This window comes from Dermacentor variabilis, unplaced genomic scaffold, assembly GCF_050947875.1.
Source record: "Dermacentor variabilis isolate Ectoservices unplaced genomic scaffold, ASM5094787v1 scaffold_12, whole genome shotgun sequence".
NCBI classification, from domain to species: Eukaryota; Metazoa; Arthropoda; class Arachnida; order Ixodida; family Ixodidae; genus Dermacentor; species Dermacentor variabilis.
The window spans coordinates 7,196,679-7,215,058 of record NW_027460280.1 but is presented as its reverse complement, the minus strand read 5'-3'; the positions used below and the strand labels follow the sequence as shown (position 1 = coordinate 7,215,058).

The following is an 18,380-nucleotide window of genomic DNA, read 5'->3' as shown; positions in this document are numbered from 1 at the left end:
AATGGAGAATTATTCTCTGACTACAGCGGTTTGATAGCGGTTAGTCAGGAACTCGGCTGTGCAATTGGTTACGTGAGTGTTTAAGACTGGTAAGTTTTTCATTAGCCCAGCGCGAGGGACCTTGTGGAAAGCTTTTCTAAAATCCACAAGAACGTCGTCAATCTGGCGCATATCATGTACAGCAATGTGAATGTAGGCAATTAGCTCAAACAACTGAGTTTCGCAAGACTGACTACGCAGGAAGCCATGCTGCTTAGAAAAAGCTTATTTTCCCCTAAGTACTTCATGACTGCAGATGAAATGATGTGCTCTAGCAGTTTGCTCCGGATGCTAGTGAGCAAGATTGGCCTGTAGTTAGTTTTGGTTAGAGCTGTCACCGGATTTAAATATAGGGATTACGCGGGCTACTCTCCACTCCATAAATACTTTGTTTGGCGCAAACGACAGGCACAAGAAAGACGACAGGACAAGGCGCTGTCAAGGTGCCTGTCGTTTTGCGCTAAACAAAGTATTCATGGATTCGCACCAACTAGCCCGCCAACGCATTGTGCTGTACTCTGCACTCGTCGGGTACACAGCCTGTGTCGAGAGATTGTTGAAACACAGCGCTTAACATATGACTTGCTTGTGGCTTTGCTATCTTAACTAGCTTAGGGCGTATGTCGTCAGGCCCAGGTGCAGAATTCGCAGGAAGGCGATCAATGGGTATTGCGATGCATTCGGGAGTGATATACATATCTTGCATATGAGAAGTGAAAGAAATAACAGGTAGAGTAGATGAATTGGGATTTCATCAGTAAAGCCAGAGCTACAGAAATTACCAAATTCTATTGCGGCGTCTGACGAAAGAAGGAGTTTTCCGTCTTTGGCTATTGATATTTGGCATTTGGAATCGTAATTTGAATTTGCAACTTTCCAATTTCTTTTGCTTTTGCTTTCTAGCATGTTTCAGATAACATTGTTATACAATTTGTCTTTTGCTGTTTAGATTTTAGTTTTACATAACTGCACCTGTTCTCCGTAACGCTTCCAATCATCTTCAGACGCGGTCAGTTTCGCTCGCGAGTATAAGAGTTTCTTTTTATTTATGCAACGTTTTACATGAGTCGTGAACCATGTGCTTTGTGTTGATCCAGTTATACCCGCCGTGGTTGCTCAGTAGCTATGCTGTTGGGTTGCTGGGCACGAGGTCGCGGAATCGAATCCCGGCCACGGCGCGCCCACATTTCGATGGGGGCGAAATGCGAAAACTCCCGTGTACTTAAGACTTAGGTGCACGTTAAGGAACCCCAGGTGGTCGAAATTTCCGGAGTCCTCCACTACGGCGTGCCTCCTAATAAGAAAGTGGTTTTGGCACGTAAAGCCCCATAATTATTATTATTCAGTTACAGTAATATTTGTTATGTACTTTTCTCTTAGTGAGATAATTTATGGCGGATAAGCGTACAGTTTTTGTTTGCTGCACGGTTACTAAGAGAGCTTAAGAAATCAATAGAAAAGGAGGAATGTAGACTTGAGATCGCGTTAATATCTGCTCGCCCACAGTCAAGTATAGTTTTCTTTCTGTTACGTGATTTTTCTCTTAATATTTGGAATTCACAGTAAAGGATTTTGTGATCACTAATGCAGTCTAACACATTGACATAATAATTTTGGGGTTTTACGTGCCAAAACCACTTTCTGATTATGAGGCACGCCGTAGTGGAGGACTCCTGAAATTTTGACCACCTGGGGCTCTTTAATATGCACCTAAATCTAAGCCCACGGGTGTTTTCGCATTTCGCCCCCATCGAAATGCGGCCGCCGTGGCCGAGATTCGATCCCGCGACCTCGTGCTCAGCAGCCCAACATCATATTATTATTATTATTAACACACTGACATGTTATTTGGATCAGTAATAAGCACGAGGTGTAAAATCGATTCGCCATGCGTGGGTACAGAAACAATTTGGCTTGCGTCAAACAAAGAAAGCACATCAAGAAGATTTGGCACTCTCGGTTTCTTGTGCCACCGAGAGCCTTACATTTCCGCCAGTTAATGCAGGGATAATGAGAATCTCAGGCTTCAAATGATTGCTGTCACTGCGCATGCCCGACGATAGCAACTTCATAACACGTGCCTTCGGAACCCTCCTCAACATGTTCTTTCTCCTACCAGCACTCAAGAAGTTCAACAGCAGATAAACCATGCGACCATTTTCTCGTCAGCTCACATTTGACTTATTCGCATTCCTCGCATGAACCACACGAAAGATAATGTCAAAAGCGAGATTAGAGAACCGTCGCCAGTGAATCACAACCCTAGGAGCCAATATGGAATTCGTAAAGCCTCCCGAGCCGATACGCCTGAGTGGAGACATTGATAAACAATGGAAGCTTTTCAATGAAAAGTTCGAGCTCTTCTTGACCGCCACGGTACCAAGAGACAAGCCACGAGATCAAGCTACGAAGATCGAGCTGCTGCTTAGCCTCTCAGGCGACCATCTATTAGAAATCTATAACAACTTCACCTTCACTGAGGACGACCAGAGAAAGGACTAAGCCACCCTACTGCGCAGTGATGAATGAATTACACGAGCGGTACATATTTGTCCACGGTTTTAAGCAGAAGGTGAGTTTTTCGACCTATTTTTACGGAACCTAAGGCAGCTCGCATGATCATACAACTTCAGCGTTACGGAAGATTCGATTATGTGTGACCAAATTGTATTTGGAATTAGCGACGACAAAGTGCGCGAGAACCTTTTTCGTGACAGCATTTTGACACTGGCGAGAGCAGAGCAAGTCTGCAAGGCTGCGAGTTGTCAGCTGCACAGCATCAACTCTGGGCACGCTCACAGCGGCAGGTCGACCGTATCGAATCCAGATCGAAGGAAACTGATCAGCCCACAGTACTCAGATGCCGTAGGTGCGGGATCGTGAGCGCGGCCCCAGAAATGGCCCGGCGTTTGGACGAACCTGTCGTAGATGCGGAGGACAGAACCGCTTTCCAGTACGATGCAAAAGCAAGAAAAAGGGCAAGTGGCCGAAGTCAGCGCCGATCAAGACTTGACACTTGATGATGTATCAGTGGAGAGAGTCATACGCCATCGTGACTGGCTAATGCAAGCGCGATTCGGCAACAAGCCCTTCAACCTGAAGGTGGAAGCCGGTGCACAAGCGAACCTGCTGCTCCATGGTGTATATCGCATCTTGCGGCCAACCTAGAGAGAGCTGAGAGCAACTCCGTTTTACGCTCTTGTGGGATAGGAGTCATCAAGTACTTCGAAGTAGCCAGACTAAAGGTCACAGTAGGCAAGGCGGCCGTCGACTTTTGTGTCGTAAAACATGAGCAAGCAATCATTGGCCTTGAAGCGAGTGCCTCTTCGTAGGGTCGGTTGATGCGACGGCAGCGACTGCACAATTTGTGCACGAAGCCTTCGCTGACGCCGGATGCGCACCACGGCAGTACACGATGTGTGAAGACGCCGTGCCCACCGTGTGAGTGGTCAGGCACATGGCTCTGCTGAAATAACTCCGGGCCGAACTCGAGCGCATGCTGAACGCAGGTACCATAGCCAATGTAGAACCAACGGAGTGGGTAGGTCGGTTAGTTATCGTCAAAACCAAAGAGGGCAGGCTAAGAATATGCATGGATCCTAGAAATATTAATGAGCTTCTGAAGCACGAGCACTTCCAGATGCCCCACCGAGAGGACCTAGAAGCAGACCTAGCAGGAGCAAAATTTTTCTCACGACTAGACGCCACGTCAGGACTCCATAAGATTTCGTTGCGTGAAGCAGCATCCAGATTATGCACTTTTCCGACAACCTTTGGCAGTTATCGCTATCTTATGCTTGCTTTTGGTGTAAATTCAGCATCCGAAGTATGTTAGAAATGCATGAGCGAAATTTTTGACGCAATACCCGGCGCGGGGGTGAATTTCGATGACATGCTGGTACGGGGCGCCTCAGAAAAAGAGCACGACGACAGGCAATCCTCCAGTCCGCACGCAAAGCGGGACTGGCGTTCAATGCTGAGAAATGCGAAATAAGCGTATATTTTCTTCCTTGTTGACGTCATTTCTGAAAACGGCGTAGGGCCAAGCCCCGACTCGCGGTTTCATAAACTCCACCACCGGGCGACAAGAAAGGCGTTCAATGGATGCTAGGTGTCGTCCACTATTACGCTAAGTTCATACCAGCACTCGCAGAAATAACAACGTTGCTGCGAGACCTGATAAAAGACGACAGTGATTTTGAATGGCTGGAGAACCATGCAAAAGAATGGTGGCGTCTCTGTAGCGATTTGAGCTGCCAGTCTGTGCTGGCTATCTTGGACCCGGTGCCAGATACCAAGATAGCCTCAGATGCACCGTAAAACGACATCAGCTTAGCTTTCCTACAACGCTATGAGGACGCATGGAAACCAGTTCCATATACCTCGCGAGCACTTACGAAGGCTCATAAACGATATTCGCATATGGAGAAGGAGGCAATGGCTGTGGCATATGAGTGTGAGAAATGTCACCATTTTTTGTATGGTCGCATGGTAATCCTCAAAACACACCACCATCCCCTCATAAACATTTCGCAAAAGGCAATTGCTGAAATGTCACCGAGACTGCAACGTTTCTTTCTTCGTTTGCTCAGATACAATTACAAATTGCAGCTTGTTCCAGCAAAGCAATTGGCGGCTGTCGCGTGCTTCGGTCGCAAAGCCGCAAGGATTCGAGGCCGACAAAGACATCGAAGCTCATACTGCCAGTGCTGTCTCGGCAATCGTAAACGATGCCACGTTGGATCGCCTAGCTAAAGAAACACGCATTCACTGCTACCTGCAAAGCGTCATCATCTGCCTTCAGACTAACAAGCCGGTGAAAGGCCGGCTTCGCGACGGAACTTTCGACTGCAAGCGACGTACTGCTGAAGGGCTGCAATGTCACGATCCCGACTAGCATGCGGCCAGAAACACTGTGCACGTCCACATGGGCCTAAATGAGCGCAAGTCGCGTGCGCGTAGTTTAGCATTTTAGCCAGGTATGACCGCTGATATTGAAAACCTTGTAAAAGAAGTGCGCAGTGTGCCAGAAACGCCGTGTGCCAGCGCATGCGTGGCATAGGATCGGCGTAGACGTATTCCAATACGCTGGGAAGTCGCATGTGTGCGCGTATGATACATTATCAAACTTCCGCGAGGTAGAGCTGCTCCAGGAAACATTAGCCGCCAGTGTTGTCCAAAAATTAAGTGGAATATTTGCCAGACACGACATACCGATCAAAGTGTGCATTGACAATGGACCACCATTCTCCAGCCGCGAATGTCTGCTCTTCTCAAAACGCTATGATTTTAAGCACTCCACCTCAAGCCCGCGGTTTTCATGCTCGAACGGGCTAGCAGAAAAAGGGATTCAGGTGGTAAAAAGAATCCTTAAAAAACTACCAAAATAGTTGGAAAGCATATCCAGCGCCAGCGAACAAGGACAGAAGGAGGACGACACCACAATGCGCTAGTGGTAGCGTATTGTAGTGTCGTCTCCCTTCTGTCCTTCTTTGCTGGAGCTAAATGTGTTTTCCAAGTCAGTTTACCAACACACCCAAGAAATGGCAATACCGAAAGGGGAAACGATTTCTGGCTGGAACTGCTCAGTTATATGTATATGTCCTTCCCTGTTGCAGAACTGCTGGAGAACTGCTGCTAGGCCGACGACTACGAACGCCACTGCCGGATTTCAGTAAAGCGCCCGATACACTCTAAAAACTGTTGCACCCTTCGGAGTGTATATTTGCGACACAACAATAATAATCTGTCTTGCCTGCATTTCCTTTAACGCTGCGAGCCCGGTACTTCCCAGTAACGAACGGCATAAACATTATCAGCATGAGATAGCTTTGCCGACAGGAAAGTAGCGGGCGCGGCGTTTTCAAGAAAGGAAACGCAAGCAAGGCAGATGACGATTATCGTTCTGTAGCAGATATACACCCCAAAGGGTGCACCTTTGTCCGCGCCCGCTACTTTCCGGTCGGGAATGCTATGTCATGCTGATAACGCGCATGCCGTTCTTTACTGGGAAGTACCGGGCTCGCAGCGTTAAAGAAAGGAAATGCGGACAAGACAGATGACGTTTATTGTTGTGTGGTGAGACACACTGTTAAAGAAAGGTACATCCTTTGGGGTGTATATCTGCAACACTCTTAAAACGGTTGCACCCTTTGGGGTGTATATTTGTCTCACAACAATAATCGCCATCTGCCTTGCTTGCGTTTGCTTTCTTAAAAACTCGGCGCTCGCTACTTTCCTGTCAAGAATGCTGTGTCACACTGACAACGCGCATGCCCTTCGTGACTGCGAAGTACCAAGCTCACAGCGTTAAAGAAAGGGAAACAGTCTCGAAAGAGAACAGCAGTTTACAATAGGTAGCGAGGCACTGGAATTGGAAAGGGAATATATCTACTTAGGGCAGCTAGTGACCGCGGATCCGGATCATGAGACTGAAAAAAATCAGAGAATAAGAATGGGCTTGGGTGCGTTTGGCAGGCATTCTCAGATAATGAACAGCAGGTTGTCATTATCCCTCAAAATAAAAGCGTATAACAGTTGTGTCTTACCAGCACTCACCTACGGGGCAGGAACCTGGAGGCTTACGAAAATGGTTCTACTTAAATTGAGGACGACGCAACGAGCTATGGAAAGAAGAATGATGGGCGTAACGTTAAAGAATAAGAAAAGAGCAGACTGTGTGTGGGAACAAACGCGAGTTAATGACATCTTAGTTGAAATCAAGAAAAGGAAATGGGCATGGGCAGGACATGTAATGAGGAGGGAAGATAACCGATGGTCATTAAGGGTTACGGACTGGATTCCATGAGAAGGGAAGCGTAGCAGGGGGCGGCAGAAAGTTAGGTGGGCGGATGAGATTAAGAAGTTTGCAGTGACAACATGGCCACAATTAGCACATGACCGGGGTAGTTGGATTAAGTATGGTATTGGCTTTGCTCAGCAGTAAGCGTAGCCAAGGTGATGATGATGATGATGATGACGACTTAATTTCAAGTTTTACAGAATGAAAGACGTCACCTTGCAGGCTGAATGACTCTAGGTCCACCTTGAGTCCCCCGAAGACGCCTAGGCGGCCATGCAGCAGCTCGTCAGCCACAACCAGGTACAGATCACCGGCATCCAGCGGGGCGCCCAGCGCGAAGTGCGCGTTGAAGTGCACCGTCAGCTCACGATCCGCCCGCCTGCGACATAGTAATGCGATTAGCACTCTTTGGGAACTTCACTCAGTTTGCGATGTATCTGTCCATGTATAACATATTTCATGCCAACTTCGGTGGCCGGGCAGTCCCCGGTCTGATGTCGATAGCATCGGACTGCTGAGAAAACCGGGCTCAAAACCAACTGTCGGGCTTGTTTAACACGATTAGCATTCTTAGGGAGCCTCGCCCCCTTTGCGGTATGTAGTATTGCCTGTATCTTACCTCTTTCACACCAACTTGAGTCACCGAATATGTGCCACTCTTTAATGAAGCTATCTGACGCCAACTAGGGTGACTGGGTATGTGTTCTGTGGTCTAAAGTTCGTAAACAGGGATAAGGTGCCTCAGAAACGCTTGCCATCGTTTCGATAGGAGGACCTATCTTCGTCAAAGGCGGCCTCGTCATTCTCGGCATGTTAGCTTTAAAGGGTTAGTGCACTGACGTCACGCGCAGGTGTTGTAGCTGGCCGCTGGTTTTAAAGGGAGAGACTTCAGAGGTAATGAGCGCTGTCGTCCGACGTCTGTGAGCTTCGTTCCCAAGACGAGGGGACTAGAGCGGGAGAGTGGGAACTCAGGGAGAAAAGAAAGTTAAGAAGAGAAGAAAAGCCAGAGCGACACCAAGACAAAAAAAGAGAGAAATAACAAGAAAGAAAGAAAAATTGAAGAAAGACGGGGGCATGGGAGGGCGTTGGAGAGGCGAGAGGTTAGTAGACAAGCAGGGGTGTCATTGGCGGCAAGTTTTTGTGGCATTAGAAGAGCCGGTCAGGCAGTCAATGCGCGAGTAACACGAAAGAAAAAAAACATGAGTTGAAAGAGTGACTTGAGTAGCATAGCAGCAATACGTCGAGTAATGTTGAAGTAGTTAAGATGGCGACGAGGAGTCTGCGGCGCAATGTATGGGGTGACTGAAAGGCAGTGGCATGGTCTTTCAAGTGATACTGTCGCTCAACGTAGGTGTCGTTACTGCGGCATCCAGAAATGGCGATACCCTGTGCTGAGGCGCCGAAAAAGGCCTATTGACTTCGGAATGTGTTGGTGAGAGTGTTTCAAAAATATACTTAAAGAAGGGAAAGAGAGGGGGAAACCGAAACCGGAATGACAAGTAGCAGGGTGACGTGCGCAGAAGCGGGCGGGGGCAAGTGTACATGGGAGAAGGGGGTCGTACAGTTGACATAAACGTATAAACCTGGAAGAGTATATTAAATTGAGTAGTAGGCAGGAAAAAAAAATTCGTTTTAAAATGGAAGAGTAGGTGATGTTAAGAATTAAGGCTAACTAGTGGCATAATTTGTTTTGTGTCTTGGTTGATGATAGGAGAATTTCTGATTTAAGTAACCGCTTTTAAAGATTCTAAGTTTCCACGTGCCAAATTAATTCCCGCCGCACTCTAAAAACAAAGAGAGTTCCGGGCACTCTCTTTGAGGGAGTAGCGGCTTGTCCCATATTTCACTCTCTTTTCGAGAGCAGATAGACCCTCTTTGAGAGAGAGTAGGTCAACTCCTGTTGACAGAGTTTTGTTACTCCACCGCAAGGGATTGCTAGTACTCTTCCGCAGAGTGATAATACTCTTCCCACATGGAGTGCTAGTACTCCTCCGCAGAGTGCTAATGCTCTCACCGTAGGGGTAATGGCACTCCACCAGACCGAGTACTTCTACTCCCCCAAACAGAGTGCTAGTACTCTTCCCAATGCCCTCTCAGCGAAGTCCTGGCCACGCATGCAGGCAGGAAATCAGATCAAATTAGAGCCGCTGATGTACCGTTCCCTAGGCGGCTCCTCAGAGTCAGCGGCCCGATTCCAAGCGGCCTTCAGAATAGGCGTGAGCAAAGTTATGCAGGATTTTAAAGTCATTTTTCCTGGCTATTTGCTGTCTACCATGAGGCGTGACCGCTCGGAATCGGCCTATGCGTATGCGTCCCGAACGCCACTGCGGAGAAAAAAAGCTAATTAACATTTAATCCGGAAATTTCACAATCAGGAATCACATAATCTAATTCGAACAAAATAGTCAAGGGCATCACATACTTATGAAGAACCACATTGCTCTATATATCACGTGGATTCGAACCCGCGTACACTCGCATCTATGCAATTCAAAGCACACATCCTAACCATTACACCTCAGAGCCACCACGCCCACTCGCGTTCATTTAGAGGTTATATATATAACAAATGTATTTATGGAATCGGCTGCGGTGGATGGAGTTTCTCTGCAGTGTGCTGTGCTGTTATGTACTGGAATACGTTTGCGTTTGCATCATTTCCATTCCTTGCTACGACTAATGAAGGAATACAACGTAGACGACAACGTGAGAAGTATTTACGGCTTGTCGTCACCCCAGGAAAATAACAAATGTGCCGTTCAGCTCACGATCGAGTGCTTTTCCAGTCCATGCATCATTATATGTTCTCCGAAAATACGCGGATACAAAGTATCGTGCCAACCATCCACTTATGTGAATTTAATTCGCGCGTATACTGGTGAGCATTTCTGTTTATTTTTTCCGCCAGTTCCATTCGTATGTGGTCAACTGCGACGCCAGTACCAGGCATTTCGACGTGCCTTACGCTGCCGTGTAGGCGTTCTTTTCAAGTGCATTAGTTAAGAGTTTGGTTCAGTCCGCTGTGAGCTGTTGTCCTGCATTAGCAGCGGATCGTTAGCGTTTTGAAGAGCATGCATTCCAGCATTTGGAGACTGCTTATGCCGATAGCCGCGTCACATGCATTGGCCCGCATGTTTAAATGACTAATGTGTCCACTTGTTACGCGTGCACTGCTCGTATCCTGTGGCAGTGCTCGTTCTTAAAGCTTCGAAGACCATCTATACTCATACGTGTGTTCAATATATATGCACAGGATGGACTTGCCGCCTAGTTGGTTGAGCATTTTAGAAGAAACAGCGCAACACAAGGACGACGCAAAAACATGGACCACACCACGAAGCGCTGGTGTGGTTGATGCTTTTTTTCGTCCTGCTGTTTGCGCTGTTTCTTCTTGCACGATACACGCACACCACAGGTACGCGAAAGTTTAGGAGCATAGGGCCTTAACTTTGTTTTCCCCGTTTCCTCTCAGTGTCAATGGCACAATGCGTTGCCCGGAATCGCGCACGCTTACCCCCTATATTTAGAAATGCATCATAACTTGAAGCCCATGCTTGACGTGATCTAAAAGACGCAAGTCGTGAACGCACCAAAAGAAAGGCAGTGAGCGTCTGGGGGACGTTCGCACCAGGCGTCGTTTATATAAAGTCAAGCATGAGCTTTGTATTAAGATACATTTCTGAATACGGGGGTTAGTCATCTACTTCTCACAGAAAATGTCGAAGAAACACCCACCAAAACCAGGCACATTCGTAAAGTTAACTAGGCAATACGAAGCTCCATAGAAAAAGAGTGGTATTAAAAGCTTTCAGTATTTTTCTTTACTCCAAAATGGTTGCGCATTCGTGGCTTCAATGTACAGAGATAGTGCAGCGTTAGCTAAAAAGCATGAATTTCCGTACTCCATGCCAAAATAAGCTTGTAAAATTATTTAGGTGCTAGAATGCAGGGTTTGTAGCGATCCTTGAAAACCCTATATTTCTAAAATGCCATTTTCAAGGCATTGAAAACCCTGGAATTTTTAGAAGTACTGGAAAGTCCTTAAATTTGTACACTTGGCTAGACATAGCAGACATTACCAAGCGTTTTTTTCCCTTCTGTGACACTCTTCGCATGTCACAGAGAATTGTCTGTGAAGGTAATAGAAGGAAAGCGACATCCTTAAAGTTGAAATTACAAAGGAGCTGCAGATACCAGTTTTACGCACATTGAACCGGCGACAAATGTACTTGGAGGAGCAGAAGCAGGAAGCTCAACAGCTGAGGCTTTCAAAGAAAAGCCGTGAGGAGTAAATCGAGAGCTACAGACACAATAAAAGGAAATTACAAATGACTATTGCTTATTTGATGGTGAAAGCTGAGGCAACAGATGACATCACATACACTGTCAAACCAAACAGTATTCAAAAACTGCAAATGTTGCAGGTCCAAGTAGTTAATTGGGCTATTGCAGAAAAACTTTGAGCGCTTTCTTGAAATGCTTCCTTGTGTGCGTTTAGTGATGGGCGGTGAAAGGCAAATTAGCAGTCTTCCAAATGTTTGAATTCAGTGAAATGCGATTTGTTTTGTTTTCTTTTGTTTGCATTAAAGTTAGCGATGTTGTTGAACAAGTTATTGCCTGTCCAAACTACTAAAAAAATCGCACGAGGTCCTTCAAGTTACTGTGTCGGGGCCTTGAAAGTTCTTGAAAACCATTGATTTTTTTGTTCAATATTGCTACGAACCCAGTAGAACAACTATCATGGAGTAAAAACCTTGACTGAACAGGGGCTTATACGAAGAGCACAGGAAGACTAGAAATGCAGTAGTAGGCATGGAGGGCCCTGAAAAAAATGTGCCACATCTGCTCGTCTGCCTTATGTTTCTGCATTGACTGTCACATTTTTAATAGAAGTGCGCTTCCTGTTCTACTCCAATAAACGCAACATTACCAACTCCAGTGTGGGGCAGTCCTTTAGCCAGTGCAGAACTCTTTCTGTACATCCCTGTCAGCTCTGTCATTTTCCAGCATTGTAGTACAAGATTTGTTAAACTGGTTTCGCAGAATTTGAGCAGTATACTCTTAAATTAGCTGTTTATTTGTATGCACAAGTTCAGGTCCTCAGTTTCGTTGCATGACAAATTGCCATACCTCAATAGATACAAGAAACAATTTTATTACAGTTTAATAAAATCCAAACAGTAGTAATCACAACAATATAATGACATACGTTTCTTTTGGTACGTATACAGCCCATGTCCTGGCACTGTATAAATTCAACTATACATCGTAAGTACTGTGTCCTGACCACTATTATTCACGTGTAAAACCATCACAGCAATTCTTCAACAAATATCACAGTGATTAGTGACATACACTTTGTAACTGCTTTACATGAGCATAATGTATACAAATGGTCCCTGTGTACCTACACATGACTTTTGCCACCCGAGTACTATTACTCACAGGTGTGAAACCAACAAAGCAGTTCTTTAAAAATATCACAGCGCTATCACGTACATGCTGTAACTCCCTTGTAAAAGCTTAATACAAACACGTGAGCACACAGAAAGCTAGCAGTGGGCCTACATGGAAATACCACCGCCTCAATACTAATTCCCAAGTGTAAAACCAACGAAGCAGTTCTTTAAAGAATATCACAATGCTTAGTGACATACATTTTGTAACTAGCTTATATAAGCTTTATACAAACATGAGAACATACACAAAGCTATCGGTGCACCTACAAAGAAGTGCGGCCATCTGAACACTATTATTTGCAAGTGTAAGCTCAACAGAACAGTTCGTTATAGTGACGCACATTTTGTAACTGTCTTATACAAGCTTAGTGCAAGCACAAGAATGCGGAAAAAAATTAATTAAAAACTTGCTCTACGAATACACAAACAGATCAATCCAAATGGTAAACACCGCTTTGAAGACACGTGACCGTGACAAAGCGCAGTGCTGTGCCGGTTGAAACTGCCATCCACAAAAGTATTGAGCAATGCTTAAACCACACGCAATAAAGTGCTGAAAGACTGCGTCTCTAACGTACCTATTTTAATTCAAATTTCTTGAATATAGGGCTCTCTTGCAGATAAGGCATTTGATCCAGCTGACCTGATTTTACACCTGCTAAATGCATACAATGCACTCAGATATAACTGGTAATAATAATTATAAAAGGCATTTAAAAACTTGATAGTATGATGAAGATCCATGACTAGAAAAGTTATGTCCCCCTAGTACTTGTTAAAAAGGTGTAAGTACGACACATGTTCTTTTTTTCCGCACTTTTTGCATTAACGGACACCCGGGAACCTCGAACCCACAAAAGAAAGAAGATACTGCTGTGTTAATAGTGTTATGAATAATTTTTTGTGAAAGCTTTTTGCAGACAAGTTGCAGTCTCGTTTCAGGAGGTTGAGCTGTATCATGTAAAATAACATGGAAAGTTATTCGGCCCTCTAAGAGTCCTTGGGCATCGCCTGTCGTGTTAGTGAAAAAGAAGGACGGCAGCCTGCGCTTCTGCGTCGACTATCGAAAACTCAACCAGATCACAAAGAAAGACGTTTATTCGCTGCCGCGTATCGACGATTCACTGGACAGGCTACGAAACGCACGTTACTTTTCGTCGATGGACTTGAAAAGCGGCTACTATAGAAGTTGATGAGAGAGACCGTGAGAAGACCGCTTTTGTAACGCCCGACGGACTTTATGAATTTCAGGTGCTCTCCTTCGGTTTGTGTTTTGCGCCGGCAACGTTTCAACGACTAATGGACACGGTACTCTCAGGCCTCAAATGGCAAACCTGTCTGGTGTACTGCGACGACGTGATTGTTTTCGCCGTCACGTTCGAGGAACATTTACGGAGACTAAAGACAGTCTTTGAAGCAATACGCTCAGCTGGTTTAACTTTGAAACCTGAAAAGTGCCATTTTGGTTTTGAAGAACTTCTATTTCTCGGTCACGTTGTTAGTCATGAAGGTGTCCGACCTGACCCTGATAAAATATCTGCCGTCGCTAATTTCCCAACGCCATCAGATAAAAAGGCAGTGCGACGTTTTCTGGGCCTTTGCGCCTACTACCGACGGTTTATCGCGGAATTTTCGCGTGTCGCGTGGCCATTGACACATCTTACCAGAGAAGATGTCCCCTTTATGTGGGGTGCAGACCAGCAACAGGCTTTTGATGACCTACGGCAACGGCTGCAGACGCCTCCCGTGCTCGCACACTTTGATGAACACGCCCCTACGATTATTCATACCGACGCTAGTAATGTCGACCTTGGCGCAGTGCTGGTACACCGGCAGGACGGCGCCGAAAGAGTGATTGCTCACGCCAGCAGAACGCTATCAAGGACGGAGGCTAACTACCCTACTACAGAAAAAGAATGTCTCGCACTGGTGTGGGCCGTCCTGAAATTTTGGCCATATTTGTATGGTCGGAGTTTCACCGCTGTCAGTGATCACCATGCACTTTACTGGCTGACTAATATAAAATACCCAGCTGCTCGGCTTGCGCACTGGAGCCTTCGGCTCCAAGAGTTTGACTTGACTGTTGTATACAAATCGCGGAAACGACACGCCGACTGCCTTTCTCGGTCTCCTGTTGAGACTGCCGTGCACGACGATGATGACGCGGCTTTTCTAGGCATGCTGGATAATGTGGCTGTTTCGCGCCAGCGAGGACGCAGAACTTGTTCCTCTTTTCGATTACTTAGAAGGAAGAACAAGCAGTGTGCCGAGGTTATTCACCAGAGGGCTGCCTTCATTCTGCTTACGCCACGACGTTCTCTATAAACAGAACTTTTCACCTAGTGGCAGCAGCTACCTACTCGACATTCCCGCATCTCTTCGCGACGAAGTCCTACATGCCTGTCACAACGAGCCGACCGCTGGTCACTTAGGCAACACTCGGACATTCGCAAGAATTATGCTAAAGTACTATTGGCCGAGACTTGCGGCGATCTTGAAACGTTACACACAGACATGCCTGGATTGCCAGCGCCGCAAAGCCCTACACGGCAAGCCAGCTGGACTGGTGCATCCTGTTCAGACACCCCAAGCGCCGTTCGAACAAACTGGCATGGACCTTTTAGGTCCGTTTCCACTGTCTACTGCCAGAAATAGATGGATAATCGTCGTCACGGATTATCTTACTCGATACGCCGAAACAGGTGCTATCCAACGTGGAACAGCAGCCGAAGCAGCGCGATTTTTCGTCGAAGCCGTCGTCCTAAGGCATGGCGCTCCCGCAGTGGTCATAACAGACAGAGGATCTGCGTTCACGGCTGCGCTTCTGGATACCGTGTTGCGACTAAGTGGTACCACTCACCGAAAGACCACGGCTTATCATCCCCAAACCAATGGGCTGACAGAACGTATGAATAAGACTCTGGCAGACATGATGAGTATGTACATCGACGTCGACCACAAGAACTGGGACGAGATTTTACCATATGTTACATTTGCGTATAACACGGCTCGCCAAGAGACAACACGCGTGACGCCTTTCAACCTCGTTTACGGACACGAAGTGACAACAATGTTGGACGCAATGCTGCCAAACGAGTGCGGTGACGACGAGACTGCTGCCGAGGAGTTTACGCAACGCGCAGAGGAAGCCAGGCAGCTTGCGCGTTTGCGAAACAAAGAACAACAGGAATACGATGCCCGACAGTACAATCTTCGGCACGGACCCGTCACATACAATGTCGGTGACCAGGTGTGGGTCTGGACTCCGATTCATCGGCGGGGGCTGTCTGAAAAGCTCCTGCGAAGATACTTCGGCCCGTACACAGTTCTGCGCCGCATCAGCGATGTGAATTCTGAAGTTCTCCCCGACAGCCGTAACTGCTACAAACGCCGGCGGCATCTGCCCGAGGTTGTGCACGTGCTTCGTATGAAGCCATACATTTCCTCATGACCTCAACTTTGCACCGTCTGTGCACAGCCTGCGGCGGTTGGTGCATCGGGACGATGCCTTTTTTTTTTAGGGGGGTGGGGGGCAAATGCCACATCCTATATGGTCGCCGCGGGTATGTGCCAGGCGATGAGAACGACGCTGAAGTAGCACGCGAGTAGAAAAACAGAGCCGACAACGACGTCGCATTGACTGCTCTGATAAAGTGCTTTCATACACCCTCTACGCCGGCTTTCCAGTCTCCTACTAGTTCAAGTGTCCTACTAGGCTGCGACAATATGTATGGCGCGCTTTTTTAATGTCATGCCCCAATTTGTTTCTGAGTTTGCTATATTGACCCAGGTAGTCAAGAATTCTAGTTTTTATAAATAGTGAAAAAAGTCTATCACGTTCCCTCATTCTTTTAACAGCGTTCTACTAATCTATGTCTTCCTAACTTCGCTATTTTTGCTAAATTCTTTCCCTGGAAATGATTTCTTGTAAATATCGGTAATTTCCTCAGTAAATAAATTGTATGCTACGACCGGGTCTTCTGAATGGTAAACATGATCCCAGTTTGTTTCTGCTGGTAATTTTTGGAACAATTGAATTGTTTCGTCATTAATGACTGTGTACTTAATTGATAAGTGCGAGGTTCGTGTAGCATGTTGTGCAAGGTGTGTTAGAAAAATAAAGATCGGTAAATGGTCGCTCAGGTCCGCTAATAAGACACCAGATTCTATATCGGTGAAGTTATAGTTCGTGAAACAAAGATCTAGAAGAGTTCTGGATGTATTTGTTACCCTCGTTGGCACATGAATGACATTTTTATATCCGTATGAGAGAAACATATCACTAAGGTTTTGCTTATTGAAATCGGAGCATAATGCATCTATGCTAATATCGCGGATGACAACAACGGACGAACTATGTTCTATACAACATTCCAGCATTGCTTCAAGAAAATCAAGAAACACAGAAAATGTTCCCGAAGGAGGTCGATAGATCACTACACATAATGTACTGCCGCATTTTATCATAATTGTTTCATAATGAGTACTTATTCGGCAATAGTTATAAATCGCACTGCAGCTCAAGTGTTCCTTCACATAGACTGCGATTCCTCCACCTCGTATACCATTACGGAAAACGGATGTATGTTTATATCCTGCGAATTCAATAACATCTGTTTCATTCATCCAGGTTTCCGAGAAGGCCATCCAGTCAAATTGATGTTTGATCGATCGCAGAAACATATCCATGACTTTCTTTTTATTTCGTAAGCTTTGCGCATTTAAGTGCCACACAGATAATTCCTTATCACAACGTGTCTTGCAATCGAGGAAAGAATCAAAGTCGTGATAGCCTCCTTCGGAAATCCAGTTTGCCATGGGATAACGGTATCAGGTAAGCAGGTCTTTTGCGTTATGCCTATCGTATTTTTTCTAGGTAGTCGATAGCAACAATCCTGATAATCCGGCTACAAGGGGTACAACGGATGAACAGCTTTCCGTGCTTGACCCAAGCAAACTCGTATTCCTTTTCTTTTGCCTTTGACTTCATTTTCCATAGCAGTTCCTTATTTTTAGCTGTAAGGTTCTCGTTAAAAAATATCTTAGATTTTTTGTTCTGCTTGCTTAGCCGCTTATCCGTGGTCACACGCTAGGGAAAACGGACAGGGGCAATCCAGTTCGTCCTGTCTTTTCCACCCCTTAGTCGATGCCTCCACATCAGCCTCGGAAGGTCGGACAACCTTCCGTTCATCCGCCAGGAGGTTGATTTTTCCAAAAAGCTTGTCATCGGTGTACTAAGGCAGCCCGTGGACTTCCATGTTTTGCCGTCAGCTGTACTGTTCTAGACTGTTCATTTCCTGCCTCAATATCTTTATTTCCTCTTCGTCAAATTTTTCTTCAACGTTTTCAACGCATTTTTAGGCTATTTATACCAGCACTTTGAGATGCCATCCGTTTGAGGCCATCATCGTATTTTTCTGACAATGTTTTTACAGAGGTTTCAATGCAGCTAACTGTCGTCATGATAGTGTCTATGTTGTCTACTCTTGCCTTCATTTCTAGTGCTACAGTAAGCTTTCTCTGTGCGTCAGAAATTTCCTTTGCCAGATCACAGCCAGCTTCCTTTCGTTTACCAGTGCCCTGTCCACTTCGAGCTGTCGCAGTTGTGCAGGTCGCGCACTTCTATGATTTCTTTGAGATCTCCAATTTTTTTTTTTAGTTAGCTTCACTAACACCTGAGCATGTTCCTAGGTCATAATTCAAATCCCACTCCGCGCATGACGGGTATAGTACAGTAAGTTTTTGATGGCATGCAAGACATTTAGCAGACATTTTCAGCAGACACAGAAGAGTAATGTTAGCTCAGTCCCTGGGCAGCAGTCAACAGCAGCAGCCGCAAGCACACGTGATTTACGCGAAGAGGTGAGATTAGCTGAAAAGGATCGACCAAACTGCGCAGCGTGTCAATAAATTCGCTGAAAATCGCCGTCGTTGCGGCCGCTGCTGCTGAGCGAGTATGGGCTTCAGTAGTAGGCTTCTTTTATAGCCGTTGTGTCGATGTCTCCCTCTCGGCAGGTAGTGGGCGTTTCATCTGATTTCGCACCACTTCTACGGAATCGGAAGAGTTCCTGCGCAGCGTG

The 18,380-nt window shown here is 46.1% G+C and overlaps 1 protein-coding gene across 2 annotated transcripts in view; it reads right to left on the bottom strand.

Annotated features, from left to right (window-relative positions):
- LOC142566308 (uncharacterized) overlaps nt 1–18,380 on the bottom strand; it is a 951,081-nt gene that overhangs the window by 588,815 nt on the left and 343,886 nt on the right. For both annotated transcript variants that reach the window (XM_075677216.1, XM_075677215.1), the window contains exon 6: nt 7,057–7,220. In XM_075677216.1, coding sequence (XP_075533331.1) covers nt 7,057–7,220 — 164 coding nt within the window. The remainder of the gene's footprint in view (nt 1–7,056; nt 7,221–18,380) is intronic.